The sequence below is a fragment of the Triturus cristatus genome, chromosome 9 (genome assembly GCF_964204655.1).
Source record: "Triturus cristatus chromosome 9, aTriCri1.1, whole genome shotgun sequence".
NCBI lineage: Eukaryota > Metazoa > Chordata > Amphibia > Caudata > Salamandridae > Triturus > Triturus cristatus.
Genome location: NC_140592.1, coordinates 705,310,593 through 705,332,186, shown reverse-complemented (window position 1 = coordinate 705,332,186; position 21,594 = coordinate 705,310,593). Strand labels below are relative to the sequence as shown.

Below are 21,594 nucleotides of genomic sequence, written 5' to 3'. Positions count from 1 at the left end.
CAGACCACTTTCTGTACTCAGCAACTGGTCCCCACTGGTTCTACCCCCCACTTTGAGCAGGAGTCCCGGCGTGAAAAACAAAGTGAGGAGCAGAGGTGTGCCCACCTCTGCCAACTTCACCCCTAAGGTGGCGGTAGAAAAGTGAAGCACAACCTCAAGTCCCTGCCATCTTGTGGAGGGGGGGACCCAGCCAACCAGGGACAGGCTCCTGCCCCCTTCCCACTGGAGAGTGGCAGGATAGGGGGTGTACCCACCCCAGGGAAGGGACCCATTGGTCCCTGCCCTTTACCTACCTGTAACGCCCCTAAATTTACTATCTAGGGGCACCCTGAACCTTCCTTCCTCAGATCCAGCAAACACAAGAAAAGAAGAAGAAGGACGAGAAGCCGTGCAGAGCTAACAAGAGGACGACGCCCACTGACTTGGCCCCAGCCCTACAGGCCTGTCTACCCTCGAACCTGCTCCTGCAAAATCCCGGCGTGTCCAGCGGCCAGCAACCTCAAAAACCCCGGAGGACCTGCCTGCAATCACTCTCCAAACTGTTTCTCCCGTGAACACCGGACGCGTTTGAACTGCAGCTTCTGGTGCCAGCCAGAAACCGCGAATCCAGCACACTCTGCACCCGCCAAGCCCAGCCTGTGTTTGAGTGAAGAAACACCACAAGGAGGTCCCCCCGGCGAGCCTGACCCGAGATCCGGTGACCCCCGACCTGCCTCAAGCCTCCAGACGACGCCTGCAGCCTCAATCCAGGAGACCCCCTACCGCGACCAGAGCGGGTAAGAAAATCCGACGTCCAAAGGCACCCCTGCACCCGACGCCCCACGGCCTTGTGTGCCCAACCCAGTGGTGCCTGACCATCCCTCTACATCCCAACTTACCCCTCAAAGTGGTGGTCACTCCTGGAAGATCTTCGTCCCCGAGCTGCATTGTTTTTTTGTCTCGGAGAATCTCCATTGAATTCAACAGGGCAACCAACCTCAAAACTGCACCCTGCACCCGGCTGCCCTAGCACCGCTGAGGGTGCCCCTTTGGTGCTAACTTGGTCCCCAACGTGCCCTGAGCTTAAACCTAGGAGCTTTGCTCCCACAACCCTGTGGCCTGCTAGCCAGCAGCAACCACCTGGAGTTCCCCTATCCCCCATTGGATAACATAGGGCCTCAACACTCTGCACCCGGCCGCCCAAGTGCCGCTGAAGGTGCAACAACAGTGCATCACTGACCCTGGGAGACCCCCCCCCCCCCCCCCGAGTCTAACCCAAGAACCCTAATTCAAAAGACTGATTACTTACCTTGAAACCGATAACTCATTTTTCCCCATAGGATAACATTGACACTTTTTCTCTCAAAAAGTTTCCATGTGTTAACGTTTGAAAACTGCAAATATTCCTTAAAAATCAGCCAATTGACCAAAACGCAGTTTCTCAACTGTTTTCAGGAAATGTCCCAGTGCTGAATCCAGGATCCAGCACTGAGTAACAAAAAGTAACGATAACCTAACTTACCTGCTAAGTGAATTTCCTCCCATATGATAACATTGGTGACTCTATGTGAAAAAGTTTCTAAGTGTCAATACAATAATATTCCTTAAAAATCATACCTTTAACCAAAACAAATTTACTCACCTGTTTTCAGGAAATGACCCAGGGCTGAATCTAGGATCCAGTCCTGTGGTTAGAAAAGTAATCTGAAAAGTAATTAACTGCATTTTACTTAAAAAGCCCATTCAATTAAATGTACTATACCTGCAATGTGTTGCAATCTGCTTTCTTAAACCTGTAATCAAAACCCGTACCAGTTATAATGCAATTCTGAACTGTGTTCAAACAAGTCAATTACTTCTGCAAATTATTTATATGCTTACCTGTACCAGGCTTGCTTGGTTCTAGCAATAAAACAACAGTATATTTTTTAATACAAAACAATTGGCCTAGAGTTCAGTTCTTGAGTGTGTGAGACCATTTGCTGATGGAGTGTGTACATCAAATGCTTTACACTGTCCTCTGATACTGCGTTACTGCTCGACCAAGCTACCACTTTAGAGAGTAAGGTTCTATCTAACTTTAACCTCTGCCAAACCTATGAAGACTCTTGGACTCTATACACACTGTACCTCACTTTGGTGCAGTATATATAGAGCCAGTTTCTTACACAGTGATTTACAGTTGAATGCAAGTTCAAATACAGCTGGTTGAATTACAGCTAAATCAACAGTTCGAAATTACTTTTCAGTAACTTTGGAGATTACTGTGCATGTTACTTTTTAGATTACTTTTTAAGTTACTTTTGCTAATCAGTGTGATATGCCTAGATATCACACTGAGACATTTCCTAGACAAAAGGTAAGTAATTAACTTTTAGTACATTTGCAGTTTTTCAATGTTTCATAGAAACCAACTCCACACAGAAGAATTTTCAAGGAAAAGCAGTCAATGCAATCCTATGGAAAGGAAATTAAGTTATAGGTTTGCAGGTAAGAACTTATTTGTGGGAGTTGTTATTCTGGGGTTAGAACCAGGGTTCTCCCAGGGTTAAGATGCACTCTCAAAGCACCCTCAGCGGCACTAGAGGGGCCAGGTGCAGAGTGCTGAGGTCCAATGTTATCCAATGGGGGAAAGGGGGCGTCCGGTTGGTGGCTACTCACAAGCAGGCCACAAGGTTGTGGGAGCAAAGCTTCTGTTTTAGGCTCAGAGCAAAGGGGGATCCGGTTTAGCACTTAAAGTGCACCCAGATAGGCACAGGGGCGGCCGGTGCGGGGTGCTGGTTTGGCGTCGGGTGCCCTGTTTTCAATGAGGAGTCTCCGGTTGCAACAAAGACTGCAGGCTTGGGGACGAAGATCTTCTAGAGGTAACCACCGGTTAGAGAGGTAAGTTGGGATGCCTGGGGATGCTGGGACAACGTTGGTTTTGCCACCCATGTCTGTGGGACGTCGGGTGCAGGGGTGTCTTTAGGGTTCGGGTTCTCTTACCAGCTCCGGTCGCGGTATCCTCCACAAAGGGGCTGCAGGCATTGATTGGAGATTCGAGGCAGGTCAGAGATCACCAGATCTCAGGTCAGGTTCACCAGGGAGACCTCCTCGTGGTGTTGGCCTACTCGAACTCGGGCCTTGGGTGTAAACTTGCGTATTTGGCCGGAGCCAGAGTCGGTGGGTGAGCAAATCCAGTGCTCACGCAAGACAAACTCTTGGTTTAGGAAGGCAGGGCAGGCCCTCTGGCTTCTTGGGGGCCGCTGGCTGCAGGACACACCGGGATTTCACTGGAGCAGATTCGTGGTGGGGACAGGCCAGTAGGGGTGGGGCCAAGTCAGTGGGCTTCCTTCTCTTCTTAGTTTCAGCATGGCTTCTTCGGTCCTTCTTCTCTTCTTCTGATTGGTTCTTTTCTGAGAAGACAGGTTTCAGGGTTTCCTTCCTGGGGTGGGTGCACCCCCTATTATGCCACACTCCAGTGGAAGGGGGGCATATGCCTCTCTCTGGTTGGCTGGGTCCCCCCATCTGCAAGATGGTGGGGTCTGAGAGTTGTGCTTCACCTCGTCTTCCCCACCTGAGGGGTGGGGTTGGAAAAGGTGGGCACACGTCCCTCCTCTTCTTGGTTTCCCCGCTGATTCGCCCGCCCAAAGTGGGGGTCAGAACTGGGGGAGGGTCAGTTGCTGAAAGCAGCAAATGGCTTGGGTAGCTCACAAAGGCAGCAAGCCTTTGAAGCTTCCCCTTCGTGGACCCTGCCTATCCTGGGGGAGGAGGCTTGGCACCTCGTCCCAGGATGTGCATTGTTCCAGGCCCCCCCCAGAGCAGCAGGCTCTTGACCCAGGGGTCCAGAAACATGTCTGGTGGTGGCAGCTGGCGAGCAGCCACTCAGCCTGGACACTAGTGTTAGGTCATTTTTGAGGGGTTCTCATGCACCTGTACCCTCACCACTGGTATAGTGCACCCAGCTAGAGGGGTGGCTGACCTATGCCAGGGCAGTGGGCAGTAGGCATGGTCACACAGGGATATGTGTCATGTCGTCTCTTCACTTTGTTCTGCACCAAAACACGCAGCCTGCAATCGCAGTGTGTGTGTGTAAAGGTACAGGGCCTCTAAGGGTGGTACAATAAATGCTGCAGCCCTTAGAGGTCTTAATTGGTGACCTATGGTACCATTTACAAGGGACTGGCAAGTGGCCAAAGAGTGCCAATTGAGTTTTGTATCAATGCAGTTTTAGGGGAAAAAACATAGGCCCTGGATACCTGGTTGGCAGGAACCCAGGGCACGCTCAGTCAAAGTAAATCAACAGTTTGGCAAAAAGTGCGGGCAACCATGCAAACAGAGGTCACTTTCTTACAGAACCCACCAGAAGGTGTACCACCATATGCCCAGCTGTTCCAGCCATGTCCAGAGAGACAGGGCCTCTTGACAAAGGATCTACGACTCCACTCTGTACTGTTTGTAGCATTAGCACATGGCGGTAGTGTTGTCTGGGAACACATGCACCAGCCTTCCACGGATGGAGGGTAGAAAGGCTTACAATGTCAATCAGATCGCTTGGACCTCCAACAGGTTGATATGGAGTCCAGATTCTGCCAGAGACCAGAGAACTTTGATTGCTACCTCTCCCAGATGGATCCTGATTCAAGGAGTGACGCATCTGACTACTGGGAGATCTGGTTGGGGAAAGGCAAGGGGTCTGCCGCTGACCCAATCATGGTTTTTCAATCAGCACTGCAGATCTTTCACAGTCCCATCTGAAAACTGGACCATGTCGGAAAGATTCCCCTGATGCTGTGGCCCCTGGAACTTCAGGTCCCATCACCTTGGTGAACACCTAAGGGGCGCTTGTGAGGACATAAAGGAGCAGAGAGAACTGAAAATGCTTGTGGCCCACCGGGAACCACAGGTAAAGCCTATGGGCAGGCAGAACGGGTATATGGAAATATGTGTTCTGCAAGTCCAATACTACCACCCAGTATCCTGGGACCAGGTAAAATAGGACCTGAGCTAGAGTGAGCTTTCTGAACTTCTACGTCTTGATAAAGAACTTGAGAGAGAGCAGGTCTAGGATAGGACAAAGGCCTCTGTCCTTCTTAGGCAACAGATAGCAGCCGAAATAACAACCACCATCAAAGACTTTGACAAAATGTCATAAAAAGCTAAGTCAAAAAGAGCCTAAGGGGTAGCTCTTCCCGGATCTGCGCTGACTGGAACGGGAAAAAAAGTACTGATGTCAGAGTGCCTAGGTGGCACCTATATGGATCTTTTTCATTGAGGTGTCTAAAAATACAGTCCATTTGTATAAATTGGTGTCACGTTTCTTTGGTGTCTTGTCAATTTCTTCTGCAATTGAATTGGTGCTGTGTAAATGCTTTACACTTGTTCCTTTGTGTAAGCCTTGCTGGTTAGAGCCACAGCTACCCAGGGTTGACCTGAAGGTTTGACTATGAAAGCTAAGGGTCTTAAAGGGGTTGTAAGAGTATTAAATGGCGAGGTCGCACAACCACACCATACAATACATTCTATTTCCTCACACTGTGCATAATCCTAAAATGCATGGGTTGGAGCCCCATTGTCCTAGTTAACTATTTGTTTTGCCAGTTCATTTGCTTGTCGATTTACTACTAGACCTAGAGCCTCATTAGTGTGCCTAGAAGTGGCTTATTCTACATTGTCTCTAATACACTAGATGAGCTGGTGTCTCCCTGGAGGTTAGAAGAGATCTGGATAACACTCTTCAAGCCTAAAGGGGAGTCATTGGCATGGACTAATCCCCGTTGGAAAAAAGTAACAATGGTAACGCACCCTCAGAGTGGAGACCTTCAAGAAGAAAAAGTTACTTGCCTCAAGTAATGCTCTTTCTGATGGAGACTAACTGCAAAGTCCTTATCTTTAGACTATCCCTAGGTGCTAGACTTGATCCAGAAACCTTTACACAGCAGTGCTCCTGCAGGCTGGTAGGTGGCATTGGCGGCTCCATGTTGACTTTGTTCCGTCTGAAGTGATGAACCTGCCAGCATACAAGAGCCACCCCAGCGTTTGTACATCTGTTTCTTTCTTGACTGTCTGCGCCCTCAGATGCAGAGCCCAAAAACAATCTGAGTACCAGTGAGTAGATATCTAGCTTGTGCCCTTTTAGATGGGAAAAGAGAATTCCACGTAACAGGGAGTCACGAGGGCTGTGAGGAATCTGTGGTGAGTGTCCACCAGAAACAGCGTAACCAAATGTAAGTAACTTGTTCTTTTGATGGATACTTCTACACAAAGCTTATTCACCTTTATAACAGATACCAAAGCAGTACCTCCCACGTGGGGGTCTGTGAAATGGGCTCAGACCAAAAGGTCCTGCAGGACTGAACAGGCGAAACTTCCTTCCTGACAGGCCTGACTGACAAAGTGTGAGTGCTTTGTGATCATGTGTCTGTCCATGTTGCAGCCTGACAAATATGGAGAACAATGCCAATGCAGTTGTGGCAGCCTTGACACTGTTGGAATGAGTGTGCAGGCTTTCCGGTGGCTGCTCCTTGGCCAGTGTGTAGCAGATCTTGACGCAGGGACTATTTGTATTGACAAGGTTCTTTTCTGCACTACCTTGTGGTTCTTTGCCCCACAATACCCTGCAAAAATCTGATCATCCACCCAATGGTCTTTGGTGTCACAGATGTAAAAGCTTAATGCTGTTTTGGGGTCTAGCCAATAGACTCACCTCCTCAATTGATGTGTGAGGCTGAATGAAGAACGTTGGAAAGGTGATGAATTGCCCAATGTGAAAAGGAGTCACAACATTTGATAAAAAGGTTCTAAACACCCGTTTGTCTGGAAAAGGAAGTGGTGTAGGGCTGCTGCACTGAGATAGCCTGACAAGATCCACAGTCTTCAGAGTCAGAATATGCAATAAGCAGCTGTGCATTGGCTTGAATGGAGTACACAAGGAAAGTCAGGACCAGACTCAAATCCCCCTGCAGCACCACAAAGAGTTTAGGGGGAAAGGTGTGCTAACCATTTTATGAACCTTATCACAACAGGCGATTTAAACAAGGACAACTGGTCCAGGAAACGCAAGAAATCCCCAAAGGGCCGACAGACAAACTTTAATGGTGCGCACTACAACTCCTTGCTGGGCCAAAGACAAAACAAACAATAAGACATCTGACATTTTGGTTTTTAACGGGTCTGTGCTCCAGAAACCAGACAAGGCCACAAATTTGTCCCACCAAAGCATAAATTGACTTTGTGGAGGGGCACCATACATCAAGGACATCATACACAACCTCAGGAGGAAGATTAAAAACAGTCAACTGGTGCCACACAATCTCCTCGCATGGCATCACATATTATGCAGGCCTTGGTGCAGAACCCTGCTCTGCTGCCGCAAAAGAAGATCCCCCAAAGCAAAAGCCTGGTCAGGGTATAGAGGTTCATGCCCAGATGTTTTGGGTACCACACTCTCCTTGGCCAGTCCAGTGCTACTGGGATGACTTGGGCCTTGTCGTTCCTGATCTTCAGCAAAGAGGTAGGGGTGAAAAGATGCATAAAAGTCCCATGCTCCACTGTAGCTGGAATACATCTCTCAGAAAAGGCCTTCTTGGGAACTCCAGCAGCCAAAAGAGGTGGCAGTGGCAAAAAGAGACAGCCATGGTTGTCCACATTGGTGGTGGGTGCCATGTACCACCTCAGTGTGAAACTGCCATTTGTGGTATGCCAGGCATGGTCGGCTGAGCTCATCTGCCCTCTGGCATTCAAAGATCCTGTCTGGAAATGCTCTGACATTCCATCCAACTCCACAAGCAAAGAGCCTCTTGGCACAGAAATCAGGACCCCACACCACCCTACTTGTTGGAGTACCACTTGGCAAGGTGTTGTCCATGATGACCTGTACCAGCCATCCTTTGTGATGGATGGTATGAAGACTCCTAGCACCAGGCAAATGGCCAGCGATTACAACAGGTTGATGTGATGTCTGGCTTTTGCCAAAAACGGGAGTCCTCAGATTTTCTCGTCTCCAAAATGACCTTCCCATCCCAGCAGAGAAGCATCTGTAACTACAGTCAGCTTTGGGTCCCATGGAGGGAGGTGTCTAATTAATTCTTCCTTTGAAGGATTGTGATCATTTCGGCTTCAAGGCGTGTTTTCTTGTGCTCAATTTCGAGGGCGCGTTTTCAGTGTTGCCTGTAGTCACCAATCTCTTTTTCAGCATCAAAGTTTTGGCTACTGTTGATTCAGCTGCTATCTTCTTTTCTTTTTCCCCGACCTCTATAGTTTTTCGATCAGATCAAGGTGTCTTCTCCAAGGCTCTTCCACCTGCAGTATCCTCTGTATGGGACCCGAAGGTTTCTTTTTGCCTCAACCTGCCTTTAGTTGGTGAGATTTCAAATGCCAAGGAAGTCTTACGTGGTCTAGAGTCCAAAGCTTTCGGATTGACCGCTCCAATCTTTTCCAGCGTTACCTGTGTGCACTATGCCTTTTGGTATCTTGTGGTCTTTTCAACTTCGATGAGGACTCTTTCGGCACCAGATCCCTCTCTTCCGCTTCTTCGGCGGTGTTATCCTCTTTTTGCTAGAAGTTCCGATATCTGAGTGCAGTTCTTTCCTTCTGCCCCTCTATTGCGTAGTGTGCCTGTTTTTGTTTTTCTTTTGCCTTCAGCATTTTTGGTTTGAACTCTGGGCACGCTTTGCAGGTGACAGTCTTTGGTCTCTCGCCAGGCTGAGGTAGCACACCTTCCAGCCCCACCAGCAGAAAAAAAGAATCTGAAGATGGTGACCAAGTGTAGGGACTTATGAGGAGGGCATCTGATGTCAGGGAAGGATGGAACAAGCACCAAATTGTGGAAACCGTTGATACTCAACACACAAAAGAAACAAGAATTTGCAATGCAATAGGTCTCGCATTTACGAGAGTTTGAGCTATTGGCATTGTAAATGACAATGCCTTTTATGTATGTGTTTTTTTTAAGAGCAGAGAAAACAGTGCTCCGAGGCGGTATTTAAAGTCTACAGAGCAACAATACACTTTACAGGGGATGTCCTCATGGGAGGTTACAAAATGGGGAAAGGTGGTACTAAGGAGGGACTTCTAAGCTTAGGGACTAATGAAAAGCCACAGTTTACAATGGACAATGACACAAGCCAATGCAAAAACTAGGCGGAGTGGGTGGAGCATCATGTCCATACCTTAATACAGCATGCCTAGGAGAGCAGCGCATGCGCTGCCCTGGCTCGACCTAAAAAAAGAGAGAAAAAGGGAAGAAAGAACAACTGCACAAGAGGAGAGTTCTGGAACCAAAACACTAGATGGAGGAATAATGCACAGCATGTGCATCCAGAAAAGATGCACGCGGTAAAACAGACTCTTTAGACAGCCATAGTAAGATACTTCTCTGGCACAGGGATTGGAGAGAAACAATTCTTGGGCTCAATTACAGGAAAACAGATTAACGGGAAAGACCTCGGGGTCAAGACTGCTGTGGATTGCTTGCCCAGGAACAAAACTAGTTTTAAGAACAGTTGTATTATTTAGCTTTTCTTAAAAAACAAAGAACTCTGTGGTGCCACTGTGCTCGTAGGGGCAAAAGAGAATGAATGAAAACAACCTCTACTGACGCTGGGAAAAAATCTCTACTGCAGACCTTAAAAGACAAAGTGTTGTCCTTGATGGTATTTCATAGCGTTTTCCATATTGAACATGAGGGAATATTTAATTAGCATGTGAACCATTTGAAAGATTTCATGCTGCAGGGGCATGCTGTGAGAACACCATGCCCCCAAAATTCAGGACTCTGGAGGGCAATACAACAAAGACCTCTTACTTTACTCTGGCATCCTGCTATGTGGTAACCAAATTCCATCCTTATTGGTCTATTATGAGCAGGGGCCACACTCAAAACTCTCTTCAGGAACTTCTTACCCCACATGATCTCTCACAGTTTATGGGTGCTTCCAACCTCTGCTCCTATCAGGCACATTTTTTTGCTTGCTATTTGTGGCAATGCTCTCTTAGCACCTTTCTGACAAACTAGGACTTTGAATGTCTTTCAACATTACACACCACCTGCAAACTTACTTGATGGTAATCTGGGGCCGCTCCCCATTCTCAGACTTTAGGCTCATGAGAATTTCTAGGATAGTTTGGGACCAATAACTGCGATAGGAGAGGAGTCCCAAGTCCGAGAGTGGTTTCTCTGGGGTACCGGTCTTCCCTTCCACTTTGGATAGTTCATAACCTAGACGGAGAAGAAAGAATATGGTGAAGCAGTCTAATAAAGAAACAGATTCACCAAAAGTGTAGTAAAATCTGAGAAAACAAAATTCTTACTGAATTCAATCAGTAGTTTGCCGTATCCTCTCCTCTGGTATGGAGGCAGAGTTAGAATGCATGCAACGTTGTAGTCTTCTGTGGACTCCTTTTCCTGTTGCACAAACAAAGAGTTTGACCATACACATCAAATGTATCAGTATAACAATGGTCATAATTAACAGTATATCACATGACTTTCTAAACAAGTCACAGAAAAGGCTATACAAAATTAAATTTTAAGTGCAGAAAAATACTGACATAAAAATAAAAGAAAAAATATTTAACCTTTGTGATGAACACATTCAGTAGTAGGTTCCTTAAACTGGTGGTGTAGCAAAGCACTCATACCACATAAGTGCTACATTGGATTTGTTATGCTTACAGTTCTGTTTATTGTTTCTCAGGACAAAGGAAGGATGTAGTCTTGGCATGTAACAAGCTAGCACATTAGCTTTTTGGGGTTTACAAAATTCCTGCAGCTAATGTATGTAACCAGATCACATAAGAATGAAGGCAAATTAAATTTACAAAAATACATGCATTACTTTTGTTTGAGAATATCAGTTGTGTAAGGGATGTAAAGGGCGAAGGGGGTTCAGAGGGGGGGGGGTTCAGGGGAAGGAACACACCGTCATATGTATTTCAAAGCTGAACACCAGCAGCAAAGCAAGAGTAACATTAACCAAGATATGCCACTTAAGACTTTTCTAGGTAAAACCTTTTACGCAAGCCAGTTCTTAATTTGAGCCGGTAGTGCTCACCGGCACTTCAGCTGAGTTAATAAGGTAACACAACAGTCTTCAAAGCGTTTATGCCCTCGACCATCAGTGTCCAGCATCTTCAACGCCCATGTCCACCACGACAAATCGCTGATTTAGGAGACTTATCTTAAATTGTTGCTAGCCACTCATCCTTTAATGCTCCCAAACTTCTTTTCAACATCTACCTCCAGCCACTTGTGGCCGCGATGGCCCACATGGACTGCCAAGTGTTTAATTATGCAGACAACACACAAATAATCCTTCAGATTGACAATTCTTCCCAGGCCCACGCATACTTGGGTACACAGTTAACTGGATGACAGTCAATTCGCTTAAAATCAATCCCGATAAAACCGAGGTCCTCGCCATTACTAACAAAAACAACCCCTGGAATGACCTCTTCTGGCCACAAGAGCCTGGTACTACCCCAACGGTAGTCCCAGTAGTAAAAATCTTAGGCATCAAAATAGATGCCAAACTTTTCATGTCAAACCAAGTTTCCACCGTGGTTGAGACCTGCGTGGGCTTACTGAGAAAACTGCGGAAACTAGTGCCCCTCCTCTCATTTGCCACACTACAGATGGTCGTGTCGGCAATGATTGTATCATGGCTGGATTACGGCAATGCCTTATACATTGGTCTCCCTGAGAAACTGATCAGTAAACTACAAGTGGCCAAGAACGATGCAGCTAGGCTGATCTTCAGGCTCCCAAGACGGGCGCACATTACTCCTTTACTGCAGCAGTTGCACTGGCTCCCCATTAAACAGAGAGCGAGGTTCAAAGGCCGCTGCATCGCCCACAAAGCCATTCATGGCCAGGGCCTAGTATACATCAAGGAGCGCCTAGGGAACTATGTGCCTGGACGTGCCCACTGTCATCCGATGTTTCAAAACAACATCTTAAGGCGGCAGAGCCTTTTCTGTATTGATCCCTCAACTATGGAATCGGCTACCCGAGAGCCTAAACAAGGAATCCACCCTCCTCCCTTTCAGGAAAATACTAAAGACTCTTCTGTTTATGGAGGCTCTGGGAACAGCATAAGCCCCTCCGGGTGTTGTTCATATGACTGTTGGCGGGGTTTAGCCACTCTCTCGCAGCGCTAAGAGACCTGCGGGTGATTACGCGTACTATATACCCCAGTTAACCTAAATAACATAACACGTTCCTATTATTAGAAAACAATTTCATTTCAATCTTTTGGAGGGTCCTCTGTCGACCTGTCATCTTGGCCATCATTATGGTTTCACCCCATGATTAACCAGTGAAGACTGCAGGATGCTTAGAATCATCAACTCGCGTGGTTCTGTACGAGGAAGGATTAGGATAAAAGTCATGCTTTCCTTCAGTGCTTTTTGTTTCTCTTTTAGAGGCACTGTACACAATAAGTTCATCATCACACTCCTGGAGTCTGTACTTGGAGCAGGAGCTCTGTCAAAACTACACCCTCAATGTCTTGAGCCTCAGACCCGCGTACACAGTGCTCAGAGTTAAATCAATAGTATCTAGCTACCACTGCTTCCTTGCTAAGTCTTCTTCAGCCCTACTCGCACCTAGTACCATCACAAAGCAGAGTGCAGAACAAACAACAGGTTCAGGTGAAAATGGAGGATAGTTTTTCCAAATCCCTCAAACCTATGTTCCCCTTCTGTTCTCCACTTCTGAGAGAGTTGCGTGTGCTGATGAGCTTGAACAGCTCCACTCACCGCAATCATTGTAGGAACCTTGCATCAGCAGGTTTGAGGGGTGCTCCTTTGCCACTGGATTTCTGGGCTCAACAAGGGAGCCTCAGCATCTGAGGCTGCTCAGTTGGTGAGCTGTAGATTGTCACCCAATAGGTGCAACACATCAGAGCCCACACCAGATAAGATGTGTCTGCCTCGCCCGAGAATGGAGCACTGCTGGAGCTCCACAGGAAAAGGTGTCAGGCCTAGTGCACTACTAACTCCTAACTGTTCTAGGGTTAGCTTTTTTTTCCATCAGGAAAGGACCTTACGTGCAATTGGGACTGGACTCTTTTATACGTATTGGGAGTAGGACCAAGGAAGGTTTGTATATGGCCGGTTTCAGTGTGGCCCAAAAACAATTGTAATTGGCTGAGATTATTTACAAAACTCTTACCTATTGTCTTTTTGTTTTCCTCAATGTGATGCCTAGCGGTGATGAGTATGCCCAGACGTTGGTCCTGCACCCATTATGCCCAAGGAATCAACCTATTTATCCCTGTAACGTCTTAACAGGCCAAAACAGGTCTGGGTTGGTATTGTCCGATCTGGCGGGGAGCTGGTCTGTTCCTGATTCGATTTGGCCTGTCTCTGTCCAGAGTGGAATCAGAGGGCAAAAACAGACTGGAATGCAGTCTGAGTAATTACCAATGGCTGAGAATAAAGCATGGACATTGTGAATTCACATTTTGGCGATGGGCTGAGAATTGGATTGGTGTAATTTTTGACAAATTCTTCCTTGATTTGTCACCTGGTACTGTGTTGTCTGAGCTTGTGGGCCCCGGATTTGAAGCATTGTGAGGAACCCCCTTTGCGTTATTTGAAAGTTGTACGAGTGAGAGCTGCCTCGCGGGCGTTATTTACCACGAGAGGTGCACAGACGGAGTATGAGCGCATGCAGTTTGCTGCCTGGTAACTGACTTAACGTCTATCTCTGCGGAGTGAGAGGGCAGCTAAAGCAATGAGTGGCACATGCTCATATTTTCTGAGCTCGGGAAAGCGTGGCCGCTGATGAAGCGGTGAGCAGCGGTGCATCGAGGGATCAGTAGTGCATAAAAGATTCAACGTTTATGCCATTTGACTTACCCCGACGTGCCGCTCATCCTGCAGCCTGGCTCATTGCGCTGAACAGATAGTCCATAGGCATACATTTTTTACTCGTGTTCAGGGTCCCAGTGACTCCATTGACTCTTATGTAACTGCGTTAAAAGTTTGGCAGGTTACTCTGAGTTTGAAAGGTTCACTTCGCAATTGATTCGGGATCAAATTGTTTGTAGGTATAATTTCAAAAGGATACAACAGAGCTTGTTATCATGCAAGAACGCATCATTGGATGAAACGATCAACATAGCCAAAAGTATAGAGTCTTCACAACGAACTGCTAAGCAGTTAAAAGCTGAAATTCAGCACATTTTTGTTGTGAAAGTCAGTGCCCAGAAAGGCCAATGAAAGTCATAGGAAAACCAGTAAAAGTGGGTTGGAGAGCCATAATAGGGGTGGATTTGAGAACCACAGTAGGGAAGCTAGAGTTTTAGCCGGCAGTCCTAAACCAGTATACTTTAGATTTGGTTCTACTACACATGTGTCAAATTATAAAAATTGTCCAGCTATGGCTCAGGAGTGCTGGAAATGTAGGAAAATAGGACATTTTGGTAACGTGTGAAGAGGAGTCAAACAGGTTCATGCAAGGAGTGTTCTAGACCAAGATGAATGCGACGATGAAGGGAAAGCTGAGAAACGAGTTGAAGAGTTAGTACTATCTGTAAATTGTATTGAAAAAAAAATGTTGCCCAGAATGAGAAACACAAATCCATTGGTGACCCATAAGAATTTGTAAAACTTGATGGTGTCACTATGACCCTCCTTATAGCCTCAGGTGCAAGGATAACAATAATTTACAATGAGAATGACTGGTCACACAAAGTGTTATTCCCTCCAGATGGTGTGACTACAGCTTTTGAGGGCGGTAAGCTAGATTTAGCAGGAAACTTTTGGAGTGATATTACTTTTGAGAGTAAGACTATACAAGGGAAGGTTTACATAGCCTACAAAGGCATAAATGCAGTAGGATGGTGGCATCAAGCAGAATTTGGAATGATAATCAAACCTGGTCAAAAGTGTCCAGTTTCTTTTTAGTTTAGATTTTTAAAATTAGTTTCAATGTAACATACAACGTACAGCATAAAGACCTTCTATGCTGATTGCTGTGCGCCCCACCTACCGGGTGACTAAGGTAGATAAGGAAACAAAGGATCCAAAACTCAAGAACATCCCCCCACCCTGTCCCTACCTCCCCCTCAGTGTCCAGTTTCTTTGATAAAATTCTGTAACTGATCAAAGACTATGGGAAGATCAATTTAAAACATATATCAAGAGAAAGTGGGTCAAATAAATGATTTCTTTGATACTATTTAGGTCAAGGAGGGAGTCAGCCCAGTGAAGGACAGACTACTCAATGTTCCGAACAGCAAAATAATCTATGCAGGATGATGGTATCATTGAAAAAGCTGATGTCACTTTAGAGTTGTCTCCAATTTTGCTAGCTAAAAAGAAAACAGGTGATTTGCGTTTATGTGTGGACTTAAGATTGCTCAATTATGCAATCTGGGAGGAGAACTATCCTCTGCCACGAATTGATGACCTGATAACAGAAGTACCATCAGGAAGTTTTAGATGTACAATCTCGTCATCCACCGGCGTTTGTTCACCTGATGGTACGTTTCAGTTGTGTCGCATGCCATTTGGGCTCAAAGTTATGATCACGATGATACAACACATAATCAAGGTAGTCATTTTTCAAGATTATATTATGTTGTAGAGGAGAACAAGAACCAGGAGAATCCCTGGCAAGTTTTATTATTCATCTTTATTATTGACCTCATTTTAAGTTGTATATATTTTTTTTATTTCAGTTTATTCATTGTATGAGGGGGAGCTATGTGGTGTCTAGCATTAACGGTGTAGTCATAGCTCAGAATGTTGCAGGGTGGAATGTTACACTGGGGCTGGAGAGAGCCTTAACAGCAGCTGGAGCTCATCTCCTCGGACCTTTACTATGTTAACCTGTTGCTTACTTATATAAATATGTTATAAGCATCCCTTTTGCCTGAACATCTTGACTTCACAGGACCCCTCACCTAACTCATCCAGAATGCCACTGCAGGTTGCGAGTCTTGGAGCAGATAAAAGTGAAAACACAACAGGGCACACAACCCTGTGTGCCATGCCTGCAGACACTGCATGTAGTCTAGGTAAGTCACCCCTACAGCAGGCTTTACAGCCCTAATGCACGGTGCACCATTCTACATGTGTGGATATATCAGCTTGAGTGGATAAGCCCCTGTGCTGGCCAGTTCAATTACTGCCAGTGCATGTGACAAGGGAAGCCATTTTAAGGACATGTGCTGGAAAATGGTAAAAACGAGTTACCCAGCTACATGATGACTTCACTGAAACCAGAGATGTTTGGGATCAAACATCTTGTATTAAAAACCCACACTGATTACAGTGATAGACTGATTAATATATGCACACATAGAAGTGCCCCCTGAAAACCTACCAACTACTAATGTGCTGTCTGACCGGCCCTGACCAGTCTGCCACCACAAACGAGTTTCTCACCCCCAGAGGTGAAGGCCTGAGCTCTCAGGTCAAAAAGAAATCCTGCTCCGGCAGAGGGTGTTATATACCCCCTACAGCAGGATGACATGTAAATTAGCATTCCAAGGCAGGAAGATTCAAAGAGACCACCAGCTTTGGTATACAAATTTGAGGGGATACCACCCCTCCCTGACCAGGGCCCATTTGGGGGGCCTGGACAGGCAGGTAAATTAGTAGTCAGAGAGGCATATTCACCCTTAGAATAGTTTCATCCCTAAGGTGGGCTACCTGACGTGGACACACAATTTAAAAGTCTACCATCGTTATGATGGCAGAATTAGAACTCTGGTAAAGGGTTATGCCCACTTCCCACAGGAAGTGGTCATATAGGGTGCGTAGTGACCCCAGGGGTAAGTAGCCCATTGGCAACTACCCTACACTCTAACACCCCTAAATCAAGTATTTAGGGGAGCCCCTGGAACCAGTAAATCAGATTAGGCATACCTGAAAGAAGACGACGGACCCTAAAGAGTCGCAAGAGCAGAAGACCAGCAACTGACTTGGCACCTACCCTGCCAGCCTGCCTGCAGTCCACGACAACTGTGCCAAAGACGACTAGTCCTGCAGCTGCCTGTGCTACAAAAACCTGGAAGGGCTGCCAACCTTCACTTAAAACTCAGGAACGTTTATGTAGTAGGGGAGCTGCTCCCGTGGATCCTGCAGGTACCACAGAAGAGCTGTGAAGGCTTCGGGTCTGCCGAAAACCCGACACCAGAAAGCACCACTGCACCAGTGTCCCCTAGCTGAAGTGGACCAACAGTGCCAGCGAGGTCTCCAGAGCTGAAGGCCACCCTGGGTTTGCCTTCTTGATGCCGCCAGAAGCCTCTTTGTGCGGGCCCCCTCTATTGTGAGTGTTTCTGGTGACAAAAATCCAGTGCCTCAGGGCGCCTCTGTACCCAGCCTGAGGAGAAGAGGAACAAAGGTGTGCCCACGTGAGACCTGAGCTCCTTTGTTGGTTCAGCTGGACAAGTCCCCTAGTCCCAGCCTACACACTATTTTTGACCGGACTAATCCACATTTACTTCAACGGGGCAACCAACGCTGTACTGCACCCGGCTGCCCCAGTGCCCTTTTGGTGCTGCCTTGGACTCTGCCCCATGCTCACTCTAAGTCCGGAAGACTGGTGCTGTAAGTCGCTGTAATGTACCTGTATGCAGTATATGCCTTTCCTTCATATGATAAGATTACTGCTTCAGAAATTGCACCAAGTGTCGACTTTTGAAAACTGTAAATATTTCTAACTCAAAAGGTACTTACCTGATTTTTATGATCTTGGTGTCTAAAATTATATAAAGATAAGTGTTAATTTTAGAAATTGGTGTGGATCTTCTTATTGAGTTGTGTGCATCAATTATTGATTGTGTGCATGCAGCAGATGTCTAACATTCTTCTTTGATAAGCCTAAGGCTGCACGGCCACACTAAACCCTAAGGGAGCACCTTGGGATTGCTAGAGCAAGCCCCTGTCCACTAATAAGGGATACCTAGACTCTTTGCACAGTATACCTCTTTTTGATATAAAATATAAAGAGCCAGCTTCCTACATGGCGTGACAGTGAGCTGTCACCAGACATTATGTGAGCAATAGAAAAATAGTTTTTAGAAGCACTACTGAGTGAGGGAACTTGACTACACCCAAATGTTGATTCATTTGAGTACAGATTCAGATTGGGCAAACGTTCTGTGCTTCCCCTTCTATTGTACTTTTTGCCTTGTGGAAATTGTTCCCCCATGATATAGGAGGGGTGATAAGTCAATGATCAAGGCTGTGGGTCTTATTTGTTTATTATGGAATGTTATGTACAAGCTGTAGAAGCTTGACTTATTTACTGTGAAAACGTATTTCAACAATACATTAGTTGCCTGGTGGGAAAGCTTACGCAGAATACAGAAGGCCTCAGTGGTTATGGAGACAAGTCAGTGATACAGGCTATAGGTTTTTATTTTGAAAATATACGTCAAAATTAGTAGTACTGACTTATTTATTTTGAAACTTATATGCTAAAGCTAATAGGCTAAGGGTGGATTATTATTTATCTATTAAAGCCTTTAGACAGGTTTTGCTAGACATTGATTTTCACAAATTACTATAGCAGGCAAGGGTTTAGGTGCCCCCCTTTGGTTAATCCCCAAGTCGTATTCTGTGGGTAGAAGATTTGCACTTTGATAATCTTTGTTAACTTCTCCTTGTAAAGACTGTATTTTTTTGTTGCAAACTGTAATTTTGTATATATATTGGTATTTATTTTAATATATGCCTGTTGGTTGTCTTCTGGGAAGCTCATGCAGAATACAGTCGATCTGGGTTCAGTGTGTTGACACCCCAATGATAAAGGCTTCATTTGTTCGTGGGAAAAGTTGATGCAGATTCCATAGGTGCAGGAAGCTGGTTCTGTATATACTATACCAAAGTAAGGTATAGTGTGTGCACAGAGTCCATTTGATCCCCAAAGGTAGGCAGAGGTAAAAGTAGATAATACCTTACTCTCTATTTGTGGTAGTGTGGGCGAGCAATACGGCTTTATCAGAGGGTAGTGTAAAGCATTTATTGTACACACTCAGGCAAGAAATGATGTCACACACTCAAAGACTGAACTCAGACCCTTTATTTATATAAAAATATTATTTAGTTGTATTTATTTTCAAGAACCAAGCCAGGCCTGGTACAGGTAAGTGTAATAATACTTTGCAAGAATAATGCAGTTACATATAGAGTGAATGCAGTTGAATGAAATTGGATTAGTTACAGGTAAGTCACTTGTTCCTAAGACAGTTGGAATTACTTTTGTTACTATTTAGATTACTTTGTAAACTACTTTTCAGATTACTTTTTAAGTTACTTTTTTTACACAGTGTGATATGCCTAGATATCACACTGGGACATTTCTTAGATAAAAGGAGAGTAAATCAATTTTTGTAAATACACAGTTTAAGGTTTCATAAACTCCAACTCCATATTTAGAACAATTTCCACACAAAAACAGTCGATGCAATCCAATGGGAGGAAATTAAGTTGTCCGTTTTAGGGTTAAATAACTTTGTTTAGGGAGTTGGGGTTTTGGGGTTAGAACAAGGGTTCCTCCAGGGTCAAGAATGCACTCTCAAGGCACCCTAAGCGGCACTAGGGCGGCGGGGTGCAGAGTGCTGAGGCCCAATGTTATCCAACGGAGGATAGTGGGCCTACGGTTGGTGGGTGCTCACCAGCAAGCCACAAGGTTGAGGGAGCAAAGCCCCTACACTTAAGCTCAGGGCAAAGGGGGATTCAAAGTAGCACTCAAGTTGCACCCACAGTGGCGGCGGGGTGCAGGGTGCCTTTTTGGCATCGGGCAGGGCTGTGGAATTCCTATAGCTCGAAACCTGGGACATATTGTTTGGGGTCAAGGGCAACACGTTTTCATGTGTATTTTGTCATTGGGACAAGTAGGCCCAACCCTTTGGCTGGAAGTTTAAAGTATCACATTATGGACCAGGGAAAGGTATTGACTGCAGTTAGGGTAATATTTGTGTCCATGTGTTAATGCTGTTTAAGCTTGTATTTATGGTTCATTAATGCAAAGCATTTATTAATAGGGTGAGCGCTCTTAGTAAATGTTGTCAGCTTAGACTGCACTACTGACAGTGGTTCCAGTATAAAAATGGGTGCACACATTTTCAATGTTTAGCAATTTGAGGCTATGTATAATGATCCCAGAATACTCTCTGAATATATGCAAATACTTGCAGAACCTTGAAAGCAAGATTGAGGATTCTTTACTTTAAAAAAAAAAATATTCACAAAAAAATGCAAAAAGAGTTTGCTAAACAACTAACATTTTATGTGCCATTTCTTTGTAGCATCATCTAGCAAAATGTGTTGATGTATGCTAGTATTTCCCAAACATATTCATAATGGAAAATCAGTGTAACAAGATACTGGGAAACAAAAAAAAAAACAGCATTGGTAAAGCCAGTAGGTCTGAAATTGTTTGTCAGCCTTTTGGTTTTGTCAACACGTGACTTGTTTTGGCATGGTTTTTGTAAAAGCTTACTGGTGTGGGAGCTACCAGGCTCTCACCACTATAACAAACACTGGCAAAAGCATTTGGTCTCAAAAAGCACACATTGCCACAGTAGTTCCTGGCACTGACTGTGTCTGGATATGCTCCTAGTGAAAGAACAGAATGCGCTGTCACTTACAGTGAAGCTAGCCGATAGAGAGAGAGACAGAATTTTAATAAATACAAAAGGTCATGGTTAACGCCAGACCTAATTAGGGCCCCAATTATTAAATAAAATCTCATAAGTGCACCCACGTCCTTGCATTTAGAGCAAATATACAGCTTTTGTGGATTCACAAGACTTTACAGAAGTAGGCCAAGAAATAGTACTCCTGGAAAATATTTGTGAACTGCATTTTAGCATGAGCAAATATGCAGGTGTAGATTTGCTCATGCGAAAATCTGAGTGTTTGCAAGTTCACTTTCACTCTAACCACTTTTTTCCCAACCCTGGAAGAATTTTTATGTCTGCCATTGTCAGGAGTACATTTCCAATATTTCTCAGCATGGGAAAAGATTAGAGAAGAGTTGGTGAAAACCCTTAAAACATGCAAGTTAGTAGGGTTTGCACAGGCTCAAAAGGGCATTCCAACCCTGGAACTGTTGCTTACCATTACCTTTAGCCCCAGTATGTAGATCATAAGGGAATTGCTAGTATTCAAATCTTACTATGAAAGGAGCCCTGGCATAATCAGAGAGGCTGTGTCAAAGTTCTTATATAATGAGATTGCTGACATAATTTGTCGCCACATTACATGGCACAAAAGAGAAAGTAGATTTTGTTTAAGGACTTTGACTGAGTGTGCCCTGGGCTCCTGCCAATCAGGTACCCAGGGTCTATATTCTTTCTGTATAACTACATTAAAGACCAAACCCAATTGGCACTCTATGGTCACAGGACAGTCCCTGGTAAATGGTACCACAGGTACTCAGGCCACTGTTACCAGGGAGGGCCTTTAAGGGCTGCAGCACTTATTGCGCCACCCTTAGAGGCCCTGTACCTTTACACTCATACACTGCCTTGGTAGGCTGCGTGTTTTGGTGCTGAACAAAGTGAAGAGTCGACATGGCACACAACCCTGTGGCCCGTGCCTACAACCCACTGCCTTGGCTTAGATCAGCCACCCCTCTAGCTGGGTGCACTATACCAGTGGTGAGGGTAC

General features: G+C 45.4%; 1 protein-coding gene across 11 annotated transcripts in view; it reads right to left on the bottom strand.

The window, feature by feature from the left end:
* The window catches only part of KAT5 (lysine acetyltransferase 5), a 688,762-nt gene that overhangs the window by 40,800 nt on the left and 626,368 nt on the right, over positions 1–21,594 (bottom strand). For all 11 annotated transcript variants that reach the window (XM_085625846.1, XM_085625847.1, XM_085625849.1 and 8 more), the window contains 2 exons: positions 10,270–10,363; positions 10,018–10,177 (listed from right to left, as the gene is read on the bottom strand). In XM_085625846.1, coding sequence (XP_085481972.1) covers positions 10,018–10,177; positions 10,270–10,363 — 254 coding nt within the window. The remainder of the gene's footprint in view (positions 1–10,017; positions 10,178–10,269; positions 10,364–21,594) is intronic.